The sequence below is a fragment of the Mobula hypostoma genome, chromosome 1 (genome assembly GCF_963921235.1).
Source record: "Mobula hypostoma chromosome 1, sMobHyp1.1, whole genome shotgun sequence".
Classification (NCBI taxonomy): Eukaryota; Metazoa; Chordata; class Chondrichthyes; order Myliobatiformes; family Myliobatidae; genus Mobula; species Mobula hypostoma.
Window position 1 is genome coordinate 41,529,014 of NC_086097.1, and position 17,320 is coordinate 41,546,333.

At 41.1% G+C, this 17,320-nt stretch overlaps 1 protein-coding gene across 2 annotated transcripts in view; it reads left to right on the plus strand.

Moving 5' to 3' along the window:
* The window catches only part of mdga2a (MAM domain containing glycosylphosphatidylinositol anchor 2a), a 1,048,869-nt gene that overhangs the window by 960,401 nt on the left and 71,148 nt on the right, over positions 1 to 17,320 (plus strand). The window contains exon 13 of one of the 2 annotated variants that reach the window (XM_063047135.1): positions 2,692 to 2,847. The exons of the other annotated variant lie outside the window; for it this stretch is intronic. Within the exon in view, the coding sequence (XP_062903205.1) occupies positions 2,692 to 2,847 (156 nt within the window). The remainder of the gene's footprint in view (positions 1 to 2,691; positions 2,848 to 17,320) is intronic. 2 annotated transcript variants of the gene reach the window in all.

Consider the following 17,320-nt stretch of genomic DNA (forward strand, 5'->3'; position numbering starts at 1 on the left):
CGGACCCCTTGGCCCATTTAGTCCAGACAGAATTGTTATTCAGCCTGCTCCCATTGACCCACACGAGGACAATTGCCCCTCATACTCCTCCCAGCCACGTACACATCCAACTTCTCTTAAGCATAATCAAACCCACATCCACTACTTCCACTGTCAGACCATTCCACACTAACACCATCCTCAGAGAGAAGAAGTTGCCTCTCAGTTTGCCTTTAAATATTTCCCCTCTCACCCTTATCCTACGACCACTATCACCTAATCTCAGTGGAAAGAGCCTATTTGCATTTAGCCAATTTATACCCTTCATGATTTTATATACCACTATCAAATTTCCCATCGTTCTCCTACGCTCCATGGAATAAAGTGGAAACATTTTCAACCCTTCCCTATAACTCAGGTCCTCAAGTCCCAGCAACATGCTGGTAAAGCTTCTCTGCGCTCTTTCAAGTTTATTGATATTTTTCCTGTCGGTAGGTGACCAGAACTGCATATAATACTCCAAATTTGGTCTCACCAATGTCTTATACAACTTAAATGTAACATTCCAACTCCTGTACCTAAGCTTGGATCTATGAAGGCTAATTTGCCAAAAGCTTGCTTTACAACCCTATCCATCTGTGTTGCCACTTTCAAGGAATAATGGATCTGTTTTGCCAGATCCATGTATTCTACCACGTGCCTCAGTACCCTATTGTTCACTGGGTAAGTCCTACCCTGCTTTGTCCTCCCAAAGTGCAACACCTCACTTTTGTCAGCACTAAACTCCATCAGCCATTTGTCAGCCCCAGCTAGTTCAGATCCTGCTGCGAGCTTTAATGGCCCTCCTCCCTGTCCACTACCACCCCAAACTTGGTGTCATCCTCAAATTTGCTGATCCAGTTTACCAATCCAATTATCATCCAATTCATTAATATAGATGATAAACAGGAAAGGACTCAGCAGCATTCCCTGCGTCACACCACCAATCGCAGGCTTCCAATCAGAGTGGCAGCCATCTACTGCCTCCTCTGGCTTATCCCATTAAGCCAATGGTGAATCAAATTGACTACTTCATCCAGAATGCCAAGCGACTGAACTAGCCTACCATGTGGGGCTTTGTTAGAGGCCTTGCTAAAGTCCACGTAGACAATGTTCAATGCCTTTCCTTCATCAACGTTCCTGGTAATTTCTTCGAAAATCTCTACAAGACTGGTTAGATAGACAAACAACATTAATAAATGACTTCAGTTGATGTGCCTTACAGGAATGGGAGTTGTTGATGATTTGATGAGGTTAGTTTGTTAATGTGAAGTTATCTACACCACTGGACTGATCTTAATGCAACTCCATATAATGTAACTGTTATATGTTGAAAGATTGGAGCGACTGGGGTTGTATACACTGGAACTTAGAAGGATGAGAGGGGATCTGATTGAAACATATAAGATTATTAAGGGATTGGACACGCTAGAGGCAGGAAACATGTTCCCGATGTTGGGGGAGTCCAGAACCAGAGGCCGCAGTTTAAGAATAAGAGGTAGACCATTTAGAACAGAGTTGAGGAAAAACTTTTTCACACAGAGGGTTGTGGTTCTGTGGAATGCTCTGCCTCAGAAGGCAGTGGAGGCCAATTTTCTGGATGCTTTCAAGAAAAGAGTTAGATAGAGCTCTTAAAGATAGCGGAGTGAAGGGATATGGGGACAAGGCAGGAAAAGGGTACTGATTGTGGATGATCAGCCATGATCACAATGAATAGTGGTGCTGGCACTAAGGGCTGAATGGCCTACTCCTGCACCTATTGTCTATTGTCCATATACAATGGATGAAAAGGAGGACAATTCTGAAGTACATAAGTAGGTCAGTTGGTAACAGAGAGATTAATCAGTAACTACTTCATTTTCCGAAAGTTTTATACACTGTCATTACCCCGGTAATGACAATGCAAGTTGAAGCATATCAATAATTTCAAGTACTCCATGTCCATTGGCGTTCTCACAGTTCACTTATTACTTTAGTTCATTCTAAAATTAGCAGGTAGCTTTCTTTCTCTTTTGCTTTTGCCTTTTTTAAAATTTTAGACAGCTGTAGGAGCAGTAAATATGATAGTGCAGCCTTAATGTGTGGGTTAATATTGGGTTCTGTGTTGCTTTCTCAACATTTTTATTCCTATATATAGAAATCATTTAACAAATGTTACACTGTATGTTACAAGGATAATTTCCCCAGACAGTCCTGAGAAGGATCTCAGCCTGAACCATCGACTGTTTATTCATTTCCATAGATGCTGCCTGACCTGCTGAATTACTCCAGCGTTTTGTGTGTGTTGATCTGGATTTACAGCATCTGCAGAATCTCTTGTGTTTATGATTAGACTGGAATTGTATTTACTATCTAATGCCAGCTGGTCACAATAACTTTGAAGGTAATTTCTACAACTAAACTTATCATTCAGGAGGTTGTCCATCAGGGAGACTTTTTTTTCTGTTTGTATGGAATTCTAGAATCAATTAAGTTGAAATCAGTTGAAGAAGTAATGCTGGGAAAATTGTTTTGAACGTTAAATTAACCTCTTATCAGATTTTTTTTAAACTACTGGATCTGAAGTTTTTCAAATCACTCAATAGGCACTTAAGCTTCTACAGGTATTCAGATATGTAATGTCAGATGCATCCAGTATAACATAGTTAGAGATGTGCATGTGTCTGTTAACAGGAGAATTCAACTGTGCATTTGAAAATGATAAGATCTGTGGATTCACTCAAGACCGGCTTGATAATTTTGATTGGACGAGGCAAAGTGCTTCAACTAGGAATCCAAAGTATACTCCAAATACAGGACCAAGTGCTGATCGAAGTGGCTCCAAGCAAGGTAAAGTGCCTGTTTCATTTCAGAGAGCAAGTGCCTGTCTAATCAGAAGCTTACAACCACCATTCATTCTCAGATTTTAGTGAGTGTAAGCATAACTTTGACTGTGGCTTTCTTCCATCTCAAGGCATTAATACTTAAAATACTCTATTAATGGAAGGTCATCGATCTGAAGCATTAACTCTGTTTTTTGTCTTTGTGGATAGTGCTTGACTTGCTGTGTGTTTCCAGCAATTTCTATTTTTATTCTAGATTTCCAGTATCTTAACTGCTTTTCAAATGTTGTCCATTATGCGGTTGCCATTGCAGTAACTATAACTTTCATTGTACCATTTGCCTTGAATATAGCAATGAATTCTTTGTAGAAACATAAGTAAAATGGGTACTTCTAGCTAAATCATACATTCAGCCAATTCTACCTACAGTGTGTTCTATACATTTCCAACAAACTGCATGAATAAGACTGGAGTGAAATGCAAGCACCTCTGGCCTGTTTTGTTTTTTAAGTATGTTTCTTTTTACATGTTATGTGGCTGATATAATACTTCTCCAATACTATTTTGGAAATTAGGGATAATTCCAATACCCATGTTGACCATGTGTGCAACTTATCCAACTGAGCTGCCAGTTAACCACATTTGGGATGCTAATGAGTTATAATCTATCACTAGGGCTACAAATCCCTCATAAAAAATGATGGAGTTAATTGTTTCCAAATACCGTTCCAAATAGTTCCTGCTCGATCCATGTTTAATTGCCCTTTATTAGAATGTGAGGAGGAAGACTGGTAGTTTTCTTCTGACTATCATCTTATCATGTCTTATTGCTGCATCTTCACATGGCTTCATGCATCATATTCTGACTTCAGCTCACATGTAGTAATGAAGATTTCTTGCATAATAAAGAAAGAGAGCTTCATTTGCAGGTCTTTTCTTGCTTTTATGTGCATTCTGCTGCCTCCAGCTCCACCTCTTTTTTCATACCCTCTGCCACAAAGTGATGCAAAGGTTTGAGCAGCCTCACAAGATCTAGAAGGAATTGCTTATAATACTCTCAGCAGTGACCTGAGTTCTAAATTTTCAAGCTTTGATACATTACCATTGGCTCCTACTGTTTTCTTCACAAGTTGCAAATGATTAGTATTGATTTTAAAACCAGGACACACTATAGATCTGATTGCAAAGATGTGCATTTACTTCACTTCATGCTCATGTAACCTCCTAAACATTTATTCCAAATTCAGACTTTCATCTGTTTTAGTGGCTATCTAGAGATCACGTTTAACGATGGTACATTACTCACACAATTTTATCCATTGTGGCTTGGTATATAGTACCTTGGGAGACTAGGAGAAAATGTAAATCCATGGGGTAATCTTGTGTTTGAGTGGAGCTATTTGTGCATGGATTCATAGAGTTGTGAACACAGAAATTAGCCTTTCATCCCACCTTGTCTATGTCAACTTTTTTGCCCATCCACACTAATCATATTTGCTGGCGTGTGAAAATGATTTTGACTATCTATGCCTCTTGCAATTTTGTTCTCATGTCACCCCTCGCTCTCTATCGACCCAGAGAAATCAAGCCCTAACTATCCATTCTTTCCCCACAATTAAGGTCCCCTGATCAAGGCAATATCCAAATGAATCTCCTCTGCACTCTCTCCTTCACATAGTGTGGTAACCAGAACTGAACACAATACAAGTAAAGTTTTGTACTTTGTAAAGTTGCAACATTATGCCCCAGCTTTTATACGAGGGGTGATTGATAAGTTTGTGGCCTAAAGTAGAAGGAGTCAATTTTAGAAAACCTAGCACGTTTATTTTTCAACATAGTCCCCTCCTACATTTACACACTTAGTCCAGCGGTCGTGGAGCATACAGATCCCTTCTTTGTAGAAGTCAGCGTTTTGGACCTCCAGAAGTGGTCCACAGCAGGGGTGATTGATAAGTTTGTGGCCTAGGGTAGAAGGAGATGAGTTATATAGCTCTCGTTACATGCACGTGCAGTTCAACTGTTTGAGTGATAATGCAGAAAGTGTGAAGTTAATAACACCTCCTTCTACGTTAGGCCACGAACTTATTATTCACCCTTCGTATTCCGTATCATTGCCTTCTACTGTCCACATTCCTTGGCATCCTAGCATTTACTGTGGATGTCCTTACCCCTGTTGACTTCCCAAATATGCAACACATATGATTGTCATGAGATATATAAAGCTTGATGGAATTAAATACTGTTGTTGCGATTAAGTTCCATCAACCTTTATGTGTCCCATGACATCTAAAATTTTCTCCTTCTTAATACTAACTTGATCCTCATCTTAGTTCTAAAGGGATGTCCCTTTATTCTGAGTATTGATGTCACCTCAATATCCCGCTGCATCCTTGTATCTGGTACCAAGACGTAAGAGGAATATTTTTCCAAACTATGAGGGAGTATAGCAGAAGTAGAAATTGCAACCGTGTGCAAGTTATATATACCATGATGGGAAAAAGAATGCATTGACTGAAAGATTTTCAACCTCCACTTTTCAGACCTTGTGTTAGAATAGTGGAATCAAAGCTAAGCTGAACTCATCCAGCCAAGATAATCACTATTTTAAAACTACTCTGGTCATCTAACATAGCAAGACTTTGTACAGAGTGTATAATAAGAAAGCATTGTTTTTTCCATTACACCCATTAGCACACTTTATTCCTTGTGTGAGCTTTCAGAATTAATGAATATCAGAGAGGACATTTACAGAAGATTACTTGTTGTAAATGAGAATGTGTTCTCAAATGCACATGGGTGAATTATAACCAGAAAAAACATAATTTACTGCTGGTTTGATGTAAGTAATCAAAGTAATGCATGCATAAAGCTTTCTATGATAAAAGCGAAAGCAAATTAGCAAGTTTCTCTGATAAGCCATCATAAGTTTAAAAGCAGCTGGATTTGTATGCTGATAGATAATGCAGGGGTGCGATGGAGGCATTTCCATTCATATCGCAGCTTTTGTAGAACAGGTAATGTGTAACGAAAGTATTATTGGGAGAAAAAACAAATAAGATTCCATATTCCTGCAGCTGGTGGGTGGCATGCTGCTAGGAATTGGGGCATTATAGCAGGGACGGAAAATTCCAGCATATGCCTCCTCCTCCTTCTAAAACTTCAAAACTTACATGGAGAACTTGGCCAGCAAGATCATACAATGGCGTAAAGACGATAAAGTCTGCAGATGCTGGAAATCCGAAGCAACACACACACAAAATGCTGGAGGAACTCAGCAGGTCAGACAGCATGTATGGAAATGAATAAACAGTCGATGGTTCAGGTCGAGAACTGAAGTCCTGAAGAAAGGAGTCAGCCCGAAACATTGACTGAAAAATAAAATGGATGCTAAACCACAATGTTGAGAGAGTCTCAGCAATGGGGACTGTTGGACGCTACTTTGAAATACTTGACATCACATTTCAGAGCCTGAAGTATTTGAGAAAAGGTAACAACTAAATGTGGCTTCAGTAAAGCTGGGATGTCCACTTGGGTCATGGAAGCACTAGGGGAAAATGGCATTTTGGTGCCATTTTAAGGTACCCAGCCACATACATCAATATTTCCCTCAAATTGACAAGGTTTTAAGTGAATGTGGCTGGGTACCTTAAAGTGATGTCAAGTATTTCAAAATAGCGTCCAACAGTCCCCATTGCTGAGACTCTCTCAACATTGTGGTTTAGCATCCATTTTATTTTTCAGAATTTCCTTTCCCTTTAATCTCAAAGTCTTTTCTCACTTCAAATCTTTCTAAAATAATTGTTCCTCAAGGGAGAGGGAACTGAGTATAGGCAATTAACAGTCTGATTAATAAGTTAAGATGATGGTCGGCTAAAGTATTTCTCAGATAGAGCTTGCCTTGTAGGCATTTGCGAGTGTGTTGCATCACCTCCACAATTATTTTAATTGATCTACAACTCATCCCTTAAATTTTAAAAATGTCTTTGGGCATTTCTGTTTACCAGAGTGAAACATGAAACATGCGGAAAGCAGCATGAATATCTTGTCAATAATCAATGCTTTAGGTGCTAGTGTTTAAACTGGGAGGATTGAGAATTGTATGGGGGCTCGCTATGTTGTGACAAGGTACAACACGCGAGGCTGCGACACAAGGTAAGAGCCCATGTTGTTGGAGGCAAGGTACCAGCATGGATAGAAGATTGGCTGACTGCCAGAAGGTAGAGAGTGGAGATGATGGGCTCTCTTTGAGGATGAGGACGGAGGGTCCAGTGAGATGGAGGAACTGAGGGAAATACACGTTAATAGGGAAGTGGTGTTAGGTAAATTGAAGGGATTAAAGGCAGATAAATCCCCAGGGCCAGACGGTCTACATCCCGGAGTGCTTAAGGAGGTAGCCCCAGAAATAGTGGATGCATTAGTGATAATTTTTCAAAACTCTTTAGATTCTGAACTAGTTCCTGAGGATTGGAGGGTGGCTAATGTAACCCCACTTTTTAAAAAAGGAGGGAGAGAGAAACCGGGGGATTACAGACCGGTTAGCCTGACATCGGTGTTGGGGAAAATGCTAGAGTCAGTTATCAAAGATGTGATAACAGCACATTTGGAAAGCGGTGAAATCATCAGACAAAGCCAGCATGGATTTGTGATAGGAAAATCATGTCTGACAAATCTCATAGAATTTTTTGAGGATGTAATTAGTAGAGTGGATAGGGGAGAACCAGTGGATGTGGTATATTTGGATTTTCAAAAGGCTTTTGACAAGGTCCCACACAGGAGATTAGTGTGCAAACTTAAAGCACACGGTATTGGGGGTATGGTATTGATGTGGATAGAGAATTGGTTGGCAGACAGGAAGCAAAGAGTGGGAATAAATGGGACCTTTTCAAAATGGCAGGCAGTGACTAGTGGGGTACCGCAAGGCTCAGTGCTGGGACCCCAGTTGTTTACAATAGATATTAATGACTTAGACGAGGGAATTAAATGCAGCATCTCTAAGTTTGCGTCTGACACGAAACTGGGCGGCAGTGTTAGCTGTGAGGAGGATGCTATGCGGATGCAGGGTGACTTGGATAGGTTAGGTGAGTGGGCAAATTCATGGCAGATGCAATTTAATGTGGATAAATGTGAGGTTATCCACTTTGGTGGCAAGAACAGGAAAAGAGATTATTAACTGAATGGTGGCCGATTAGGAAAAGGGGAGGTGCAACGAGACCTGGGTGTCATTGAACACCAGTAATTGAAAGTGGGCATTCAGGTACAGCAGGCGGTGAAAAAGGCGAATGGTATGCTGGCATTCATAGCAAGAGGATTCAAGTACAGGAGCAGGGAGGTACTACTGCAGTTGTACAAGGCCTTGGTGAGACCACACCTGGAGTATTGTGTGCAGTTTTGGTCCCCTAATCTGAGGAAAGACATTCTTGCCATAGAGGGAGTACAAAGAAGGTTCACCAGATTGATTCCTGCGATGGCAGGACTTTCATATGGGATGAAAGACTGGATCCTAGGCTTATACTCGCTGGAATTTAGAAGATTGAGGGGGGGATCTTATTGAAACGTATAAAATTCTAAAGGGATTGGACAGGCTAGATGCAGGAAGATTGTTCCTGATGTTGACGAAGTCCAGAACGAGGGGTCACAGTTTAAGGATAAAGGGGAAGCCTTTTAGGACCGAGATGAGGAAAAATTTCTTCACACAGAGAGTGGTGAATCTGTGGAATTCTCTGCCACAGGAAACAGTTGAGGCCAGTCCAATGGCTATATTTAAGAGGGAGTTAGATATGGCTCTTGTGGCTAAAGGGATCAGTGGGTATGGAAAGAAGGCAGTTACAGGGTTCTGAGTTGGATGATCAGCCATGATCACACTGAATGGCCTACTCCTGCACCCATTTTCTATGTTTCTATGGTTCCCAATGCCTGGTGAAGTTCCACAGGGGTCAGTGTGGAATCGGATTTGCTTTATTATTACAACGTACTGAGGTACAATGTAAAACTTATCTTGCCTATTGTACATAAAGATAAAATCTTTGCAGAGCGCAATGAGGTAATACAAGGTTAAACAATAACCAAGTGCAGAATAAATACAGGGAAAGTACAGTGCAGGAAAGAATAACATGGACAACCCATCTAACAAGGTAGGTGCAACTTTTTACTTTACGCGTCAATGTTCTGGTTGAAGGAACTAATGGCATTGTGGCCAAATTTGCAGGCGATACTGAAATCGAAAATAGAATAATGCAGCGCACTACAGGCTGTTTGGCCCATGATGTTCATGCTGACTTTTTAAACCAGCACGTAAGCAGCATCCATCAACAGAGATGCCCACCATCCAGTCCATGCTCTCTTCTCGCTACTGCCATCAGGAAGGAGGTACAGGAGCCTCAGGACCCACAGCAAGTTTAAGAACTGCTATTACCCCTCAACCATCAGGTTCTTGAAACAGAAGGGATAACTTCACACAAATTCACTCACCCCAACACTGAACTGTTCCCACATCCTATGGACTCACTTTCAAGAACTCCATCTCATGTTCTTGATACCTATTTGCTTGTTTGTTATTCTGCTCATTTTTTGTTGTTTCTTTGTATTTACTATGAATGCGTGCAAGCAAATGAATCTTAGGGTTCTATATGTTGACATATATGTACTTTGATAATAGATTTACTTTGAACTTTATATCTTAAATCAATCTAATTCTTCCCTCTCACACAGCCCTCCATTCTTCTATCATCCATTTCTTATCAAAGAATTTCTTAAATGACTCTTAATATTGTATACCCATGTCCACCACCACCCCTGGCAGTGTGTTGCAGGCACACACCATTCTTTGAGTAAAAAAACTTATCTCTGACATCACCACTGTTCTTATCCCTAAAATTATCTTAAAATTATGCCCTTTGAATTAGCCATTTCCTCTCTGGGGAAAGTAAGTCCATAAGACCATGTGACATTGGAGCAGAATTAGGCTATTCAGTCCATTGAGGCTGCTCTACAATTCCATCATGGCTGATTTCTTATCCCTCTCTACTCCATTCTTCTGCCTTCTCCAAGTAACCTTTGACACACTGACTAAACCAATCAATATCTGCTTTAAGTACACCAAATGACTTGGCCTCCACAGCTTTCAGTGTTAATTAATTCCACAGATTCACTACCTTTTTAGTAAATAAATGCCTCCTCATCTCTATTTCTCTATTCTGAAGCTGTGCCCTCTGGTCCTAAACTGTGGGACTGTAGGAAATATCCTCGCCACATACAATATTTCATCTGCCACTTCTTTGCCTGTTGTCCCAATCTGTCTATATCCTTCCACAGCCTCCCTGCTTCCTCAACACTACATGCCCCTCCTCCTATCTTTGTTTAATCCTTGAATTTGGCCACTAAGCAATCAATTCCTTCATCTAAATCATTGACATATTACGTGAAAAGAAGCGGTCCCAACACTGATCCCCTGTGGAACACCGCTTTTCACTGGCAGCCAGCCAGAGGAGGCCCCTTTATTCCCACTCTTTGTCACCTGCCAGTCAGCCAATCTTCTATCCATACAAGTATCTTTCCTGTAATACCACGGGCATTTATCATGTTAAGCAGGCTCATGTGCAGCACCTTGTCAAAGGCCTTCTGAAAATCTAAGAAAACAACATCCACCGATTCTCCTTTGTCTATCAGCTTGTTATTTCCTCAAATAATGCAAACAGACATGCTGACTTTGGCCTATTTTATCATATACCTCCAAATATGCCAAAACCTTATCCTTAATAATGAACTCCAACACCTTCCCAACCATTGAAGTCAGGTTAACAAGCCCATAATTTCTTTTCTTCTGCCTCCCTTTCTTCTTAATGAGTCAAGTAACATTTGCAATTTTCCAGACCTCCAGGACCATTCTAGAATCTAGTGATTCTTGAAATATCATTAATAATTCCTCCACAATCTCTTCAGCTACTACATTGAGAATCATGGGGTGTAGTCCATCTGGTCCAGCTGACTTATCTACCTTAAGACCTTTCAGCTTCACAAGCACCTTCTCCCTCATAATAGCAATGACATTCACTTCTGCACCCTGACACTCTTGAACTTCTGACATACTACAAATGTGTTCTACAGTGAAGACTGATGCAAAATACTTACTAAATTCATCCACCATTTCTTTGTCCTCCATTATTACCTCTCTAGCATTATTTTCCAGTAGCCCAGTACCTACTATCACCTCTTTTTTAAACTCTGTATATCTGAAAAAATCATTTTGTATCTTCTTTTATATTATTGATTAGCTTACTTTTAAATATGTCATCTTTACTTTCCAAATGGCTTTTTAGTTGACTTCTGTTGTTTTTTTAAAGCTTTATAATTCGCTAACTTCCCACTAATTTTTGCAATATTATATGTCCTCTCTTTTCCTTTTATGCTACCTTTGACTTTCTTGTCAGCCACAGTTTCCTCATCCTCCTTTCAGAATACTTCTTCATCTTTGAGATGTACCTATCTTGCACCTTCTGAATTGCTCTCAGAAACTCTAGCCTTTGCTGGTCTACCATCATCCCTGCTGGTGTCTCCTTCCAATCAACTTTGCCCAGCTCCTCTCTCATGCATCTGAAATTCCCTTTACTCCAATGTAATACTGCTACATCTGACTTTAGCTTCTCCCTTTCAAACTGCCGTGTGAATTCTTTCATATTCAATGTCTCCTAACGGTTCCTTTACCTTAAGCTCCCTAATCAAATCTGTTTCATCATACAATGCACAATCCAGAACTGCCTTTCCCCTTGTGGGCTCAAATACAAGCTGCCCTAACAAGCCATCTCATAGGCATTCTACAAATTCCTTCTACGGAGATCCAGTGCCACCCTAATTTTCCCAATCTACCTTCTAATTGAACTCTCCTATGACTATTGTAACGTTGCCCTTTTTACATGCCTTTTCTATTTCCCATTGTAATTTGTATCCTGCTTCCTGTATAAGTTTCATAGACCTGTACATATCTCCCATCAGGGTCATTTTACACTTGCAGTTTCTTAACTCTAACCACAAGGATTCAAAGTTCAAAGTAGATTTTTTATGAAAGTATTTATACCTTATACAACTTTGAGACTTGTCTACCTTACAGGCAGCCACAAAACAGAGAAACCCAAAAGAATCCGTTAAAAAATAGACCATCAAACCCCCAATGTGTAGAGAGCAAGAAAATGTGCAAACAATTAAAGTAAGTAAATAGCATTCAGAATTGATGTTCATGAAAGAAAGTCCATTCCCAGACACAAAGTCGCAACTTCAGTTAAGTGCAGGGCCAAGCAAATGTCACTGAACAGTGAGCTGGACTGTCCTGTCCCTAACCTTGGGTCCTGACTCCCTTTTCAATCTGGCCCAGTGGCCAAATATCAGGTTTTTTTGCTTCAATATGTTCTGGGGCCTGGATCCCACTGCCACGACTTGGCTAGTACCTGACCTTTCCAATTCGACCTGGCACTTGTATGGATTGAACCTGAAGTCCATAAGACAGGAGCAGAATTAGGTCATCTGGCCCATGGAGTCTGCTCCACCATTCAGTCATGGCTGATCCTTTTTTGAATCTCCTCCTCAACCCCAGTTCCCGGCCTTCTCCCTGTAACCTTTGATGCCAGGTCCAATCATGAACCTATCAATCACTGCCTTAAATATACCCAGCAACCTGGCCTCCACAGCTGCATGTGGCAACAAATTCCACAAATTCACCACCATTTGGCTAAAGAATTTTTTCCGTATCTCTGTTTTGAAACGGCGCCCCTCTATCCTGAGGTTGTGCCCTCTTGTCCTAGACTCTCCCATCTACTCTGTCTAAGCCTTTCAACAGTTGAAAGGTCTCAGTGAGATCCCTCCTCATTCTTCTGAATTCCAGCATGTACAAACCCAGAGCCATCAAACATTCCTTGTATGATAACCCTTTCATTCCTAGGATCATCTTTGTGAACCTCCACTGGACCCTCTCCAATGTCAACACATCTTTTCTAAGATGAGGGACCCAAAACTGTTCACAATACTCAAGGTGAGGCCTCACCAGTGCCTTATAATGCCTCAGTGTCACATCTTTGCTCTTGCAATCTAGACCACTTGAAATGAATACTAACATGGCATTTGCCTTCCTCACCACCAACTCAACCTGCAAGTTAACCTTCAGGCTGTTCTGCACAAGGACTTCCAAGACCCTCTGCATCTCAGATTTTTGGATTTCTCCCTGTTTAGAAAATAGTCCACACATTTATTTCTACTACCAAAGTGCATGACCACGCATTTTCCAATATTGTATTTCATTTGCCACTTTCTTGTCCATTCTCCTAATCTCTCTAAGTCCTTCTGCATCCTTCCTGTTTCCTAAACACTACCTGACCCTCCACCAATCTTCGTATCATCTGCAAACTTGGCAACAAAGCCATCTATTCCATCATCTAAATCATTTATATACAGCATAAAAAGAAGTGGTCCCAACACCGACCCCTGCAGAACACCACTAGTCACTGGCAGCCAACCAGAAGAAGATCCATTTATTTCCACTTGCTACCTTCTACCAATCAGCTAATGCTCTAACCATGTTAGTAACTTTTCTGTCATACTTTGGGCTTTTAACTTGTTAAGCAGCCTCATGTGTGGCACTTTGTCAAAGGCCTTCTGAAAGTCCAAATATACAGTACAACATCCACTGCATCCCCTTTATCTATCCTACTAGTAATCTCCTCAGTGAGTTCCAGCAGGTTCGTCAGGCAGGACTTTCCCTGAAGGAAATCATGCTGACTTTGTACTATCTTATCCTCTGTCACCAAATACTCCATCACCTCATCCTTAAAAATTGACTCTAACATTTTCCCAACCACTGAGGTCAGGCTAACTGGTCTATAATTTCCTCCTTCCTCCTTTCTTAAAGAGTGCAGTGACACTTACAATTTTCCAGTCCTCTGGCACCATGCCAGAGTCCAATGATTTTTGAAAGTTCATTTCTAATGCCACCACAATCTCTAACGCTACCTCTTTCAAAACCCAAGGGTGCAGTTCCTCTGGTCCAGGTGACTTATTTACCTTTAGGTCTTTCAGCTTTTTGAGCAACTTCTCTCTTGTAACGCTTCTCTCTTGTCACCCTGTTCTCTTCCTTCACACACTCAACGTCAGGCATACTGCTAGTGTATTCCACAGTGAAGACTGACGCAAAATAGTCATTTAGATCATCAGCCAACTCCTTATCCACGTTATTATTTCTCCTGCCTCATTTTCTAGCAGTTCTATATCTACTCTCATTTCTGTTTAATTTTTAACGTACTTGAAAAAACTTTTACTATCCACTTGATATTATTTGCTAGCTTGCTTTCATATTTCATCTTTCCCCTTCTAATGATATTGTTATTTGTTCTCAATAGGTTTTTAAAAACTTCCCAATCCTCTATAGAAACATAGAAACATAGAAAACATACTGCACAATACAGGCCCTTCAGCCCACAGTCCTGTGTCGAACATGTATTTACTTTAGAAATTACCTAAGGTTACCCATAGCCCTCTATTTTTCTAAGCTCCATGTACCTATCCAGGAACCTCTTAAAAGACCCTATCGTACATGCCTCCACCACCGCAGGCGGCAGTTCATTCCACGCACTCACCACCCTCTGCGTAAAAAAAACTTACCCCTGACATCTCCTCTGTACCTTCTTCCAAGCACCTTAAAACTGTGCCCTCTCATGCTAGCCATTTCAGCTCTGGGAAAAAGCCTCTGACTAACCACACGATCAATGCCTTTCATCTTATACACATCTATCAGGTCACCTCTCATCCTCCGTTGGTCCAAGGAGAAAAGGCCTAGTTCACTCAACCTATTCTCATAAGGCATGCTCCCCAATCCAGGCAACATCCTTGTAAGTCTCCTCTTCATCCTTTCTATAGTTTCCACATCATTCCTATAGTGAGATGACCAGAACTGAGCACAGTACTCCAAGTGGGGTCTGACCAGGGTCCTATATAACTGTAACATTACCTCTCGGCTCTTAAACTCAATCTCACGGTTGATGAAAGCCAATGCACCGTATGCCCTTTTAACCACACAGTTAACCTGCGCAGCAGCTTTGAGTGTCCTATGGACTCAGACCCCAAGATCCCTCTAATCCTCCACACTGCCAAGAGTCTTACCATTAATATTATGCCATATTTGACCTACCAAAATGAACCACCTCACACTTATCTGGGCTGAACTCCAGCTGCCACTTCTCAGCCCATTTTTGCAACCTATCAATGTCCCGCTGTAACCTCTGACAGCCACCCACACTATATACAATACCCCCAACCTTTATGTCATCAGCAAATTTATTAACCCATCCCTCCACTTTCTCATCCAGGTCATTTATAAAAATCACGAAGAGTAAGGGTCCCAGAACAGATCCCTGAGGCACACCACTGGTCACCGACCTCCATGCAGAATATGACCCGTCTACAACCACTCTTTGCCTTCTGTGGGCAAGCCAAATCTGGATCCACAAAGCAAGATCCTCTTGGATCCCATGCCTCTTTACTTTCTCAATAAGCCTTGCATGGGGTACCTTATCAAATGCCTTGCTAAAATCCATATACACTACATCTACAGCTCTACCTTCATCAAAGTGATTAGTCACATCCTCAAAAAATTCAGTCAAGCTTGTAAGGCATGACCTGCCTTTGACAAAACCATGCTGACTATTCCTAATCATATTATGCCTCTCCAAATGTTCATAAATCCTGCCTCTCAAGATCTTTTGCATCAACTTACCAACCACTGAAATAAGACTCACTGGTCTAAATTTCCTAGGCTATCTCTATCTCTTCCCACAAATTTTTGCTTTGTTGTATGTCCTTTCTTTTACTTTTACAATATCTTTGACTTCCCTTGCTCTGGGTCTTTCCTCGCTCTGACAACAGGCTCACTGCCTTGCTTGGCCTTGGTTCTGCCACATCAAATTATCTCCGAGTCCAAATGGAAGTTACAGGCTATATTTGCAGCGATCATTTACCAGAAAAAAAAGAGTGATTTACAAGGTATTTAGTTGTTTTCTTTGTTTCATTGGTCACCAGCAAGTCATTGATGAGCTTCACCAGTGCCATCCAATCCTATGTCACATCTTTCTAAGGGTTTGATTGAATTTTTTACCAACAGAGCCATTCACCCGCTCTGTCTACCTGCCTGTCCTTTCTATACAATGTGTATCCTTAGATGTTAAGCTCCGAACTATGATCTTCATTCAGCCATGACTCAGTGATTTCCACAACATCATACCTGTCCATCTCTAACTGCACTGTAAGATAATTTACCTTATTCTGCATACTGTGTGCATTCAAATATAACACCTTCAGTCCTGTATTCATCATCCTTTGCCTCCAAGTTACACTTCAACTCATTGCACTGACTGTCATTTGCCCTATCATCTGTCTCAACGCACACTGCATCTACTTGTATACCAACTGTCCCTTTTTCAGTCCTATCATTCCATTCCCATTCTCCTGCCAAATTAGTTTAAACCCTCCCCAACAGCTCTAGCAAACATGCCTGCAAGGATATTAGTCCCCTCAGGTTCACATGTGAACCATCGTTTTTTTATTGGTCATACCTTCCCCAAAAGATATCCCAGTGATCCAGAAATCTGAAATCCTGCTCCCTTGCACCAATTCCTCAGCCACGCATTCATCTGCCAAATTATCCTATTCTTACCATTAGTGGTACATGGTACAGGCATCAATCCAGAGATTTCTGTTTTCATCTTTCTACCTAACTCTCTGTATTCTTTCTTCAGGACCTTCTCCCTTTTCCTACCTATGTCGTTGGTATCTCACCCTTTCCCTTTAGAATACTGTGGATCCAAGCTGAGACATTCCTGACCCTGGCACCTGGGAGGCAACATACCATCCGGGTGTCTCCACTTACACCTCACTTCGTATTATTGACCCTTGCCAAATGTCTAATAGATCATTATGATTGCAACCACATCCCCCCCCCCCGAAAAGTTCTGAAAGGTCCCGAGCTCTTTTTAAAACCTTGCGCGGTCTCTGCCAAACAAGTGATGACTGCAGCCTGCCGAAAACTTCTGAAAGGTTCTTTTAAACCTTATGCCACCTGAGCCAAACAAACAACTGCTCATGATGATTGCAGCCTGCTGAAAACCAGTTATCCTCATTCATTTCAAAGACAAAAACCCTAGCTCATTCAAACTACCTTCACAAAATATGCTGTCTTGTACAGATAGCATTCTGGTAAATATCCTCTGTAACCTCCCTAAATTTCTATAATGAGGGGGCCAAAAATGAACACTATATTCCAAGTGTGGTCAAACTAGAGTTTTATAGAGCCACCACATTACCTCACAGCCACTGAACACTATCACCTTACTAATGAAGGCCCACACACTATAAACTTTCTTAAACATCCTATCAATGGGTGGCAGTTTTAAGGGACTGCTGGACATGTATCAACCTTCCAAAGTGTATCATTTCACACTTTTCCAGAT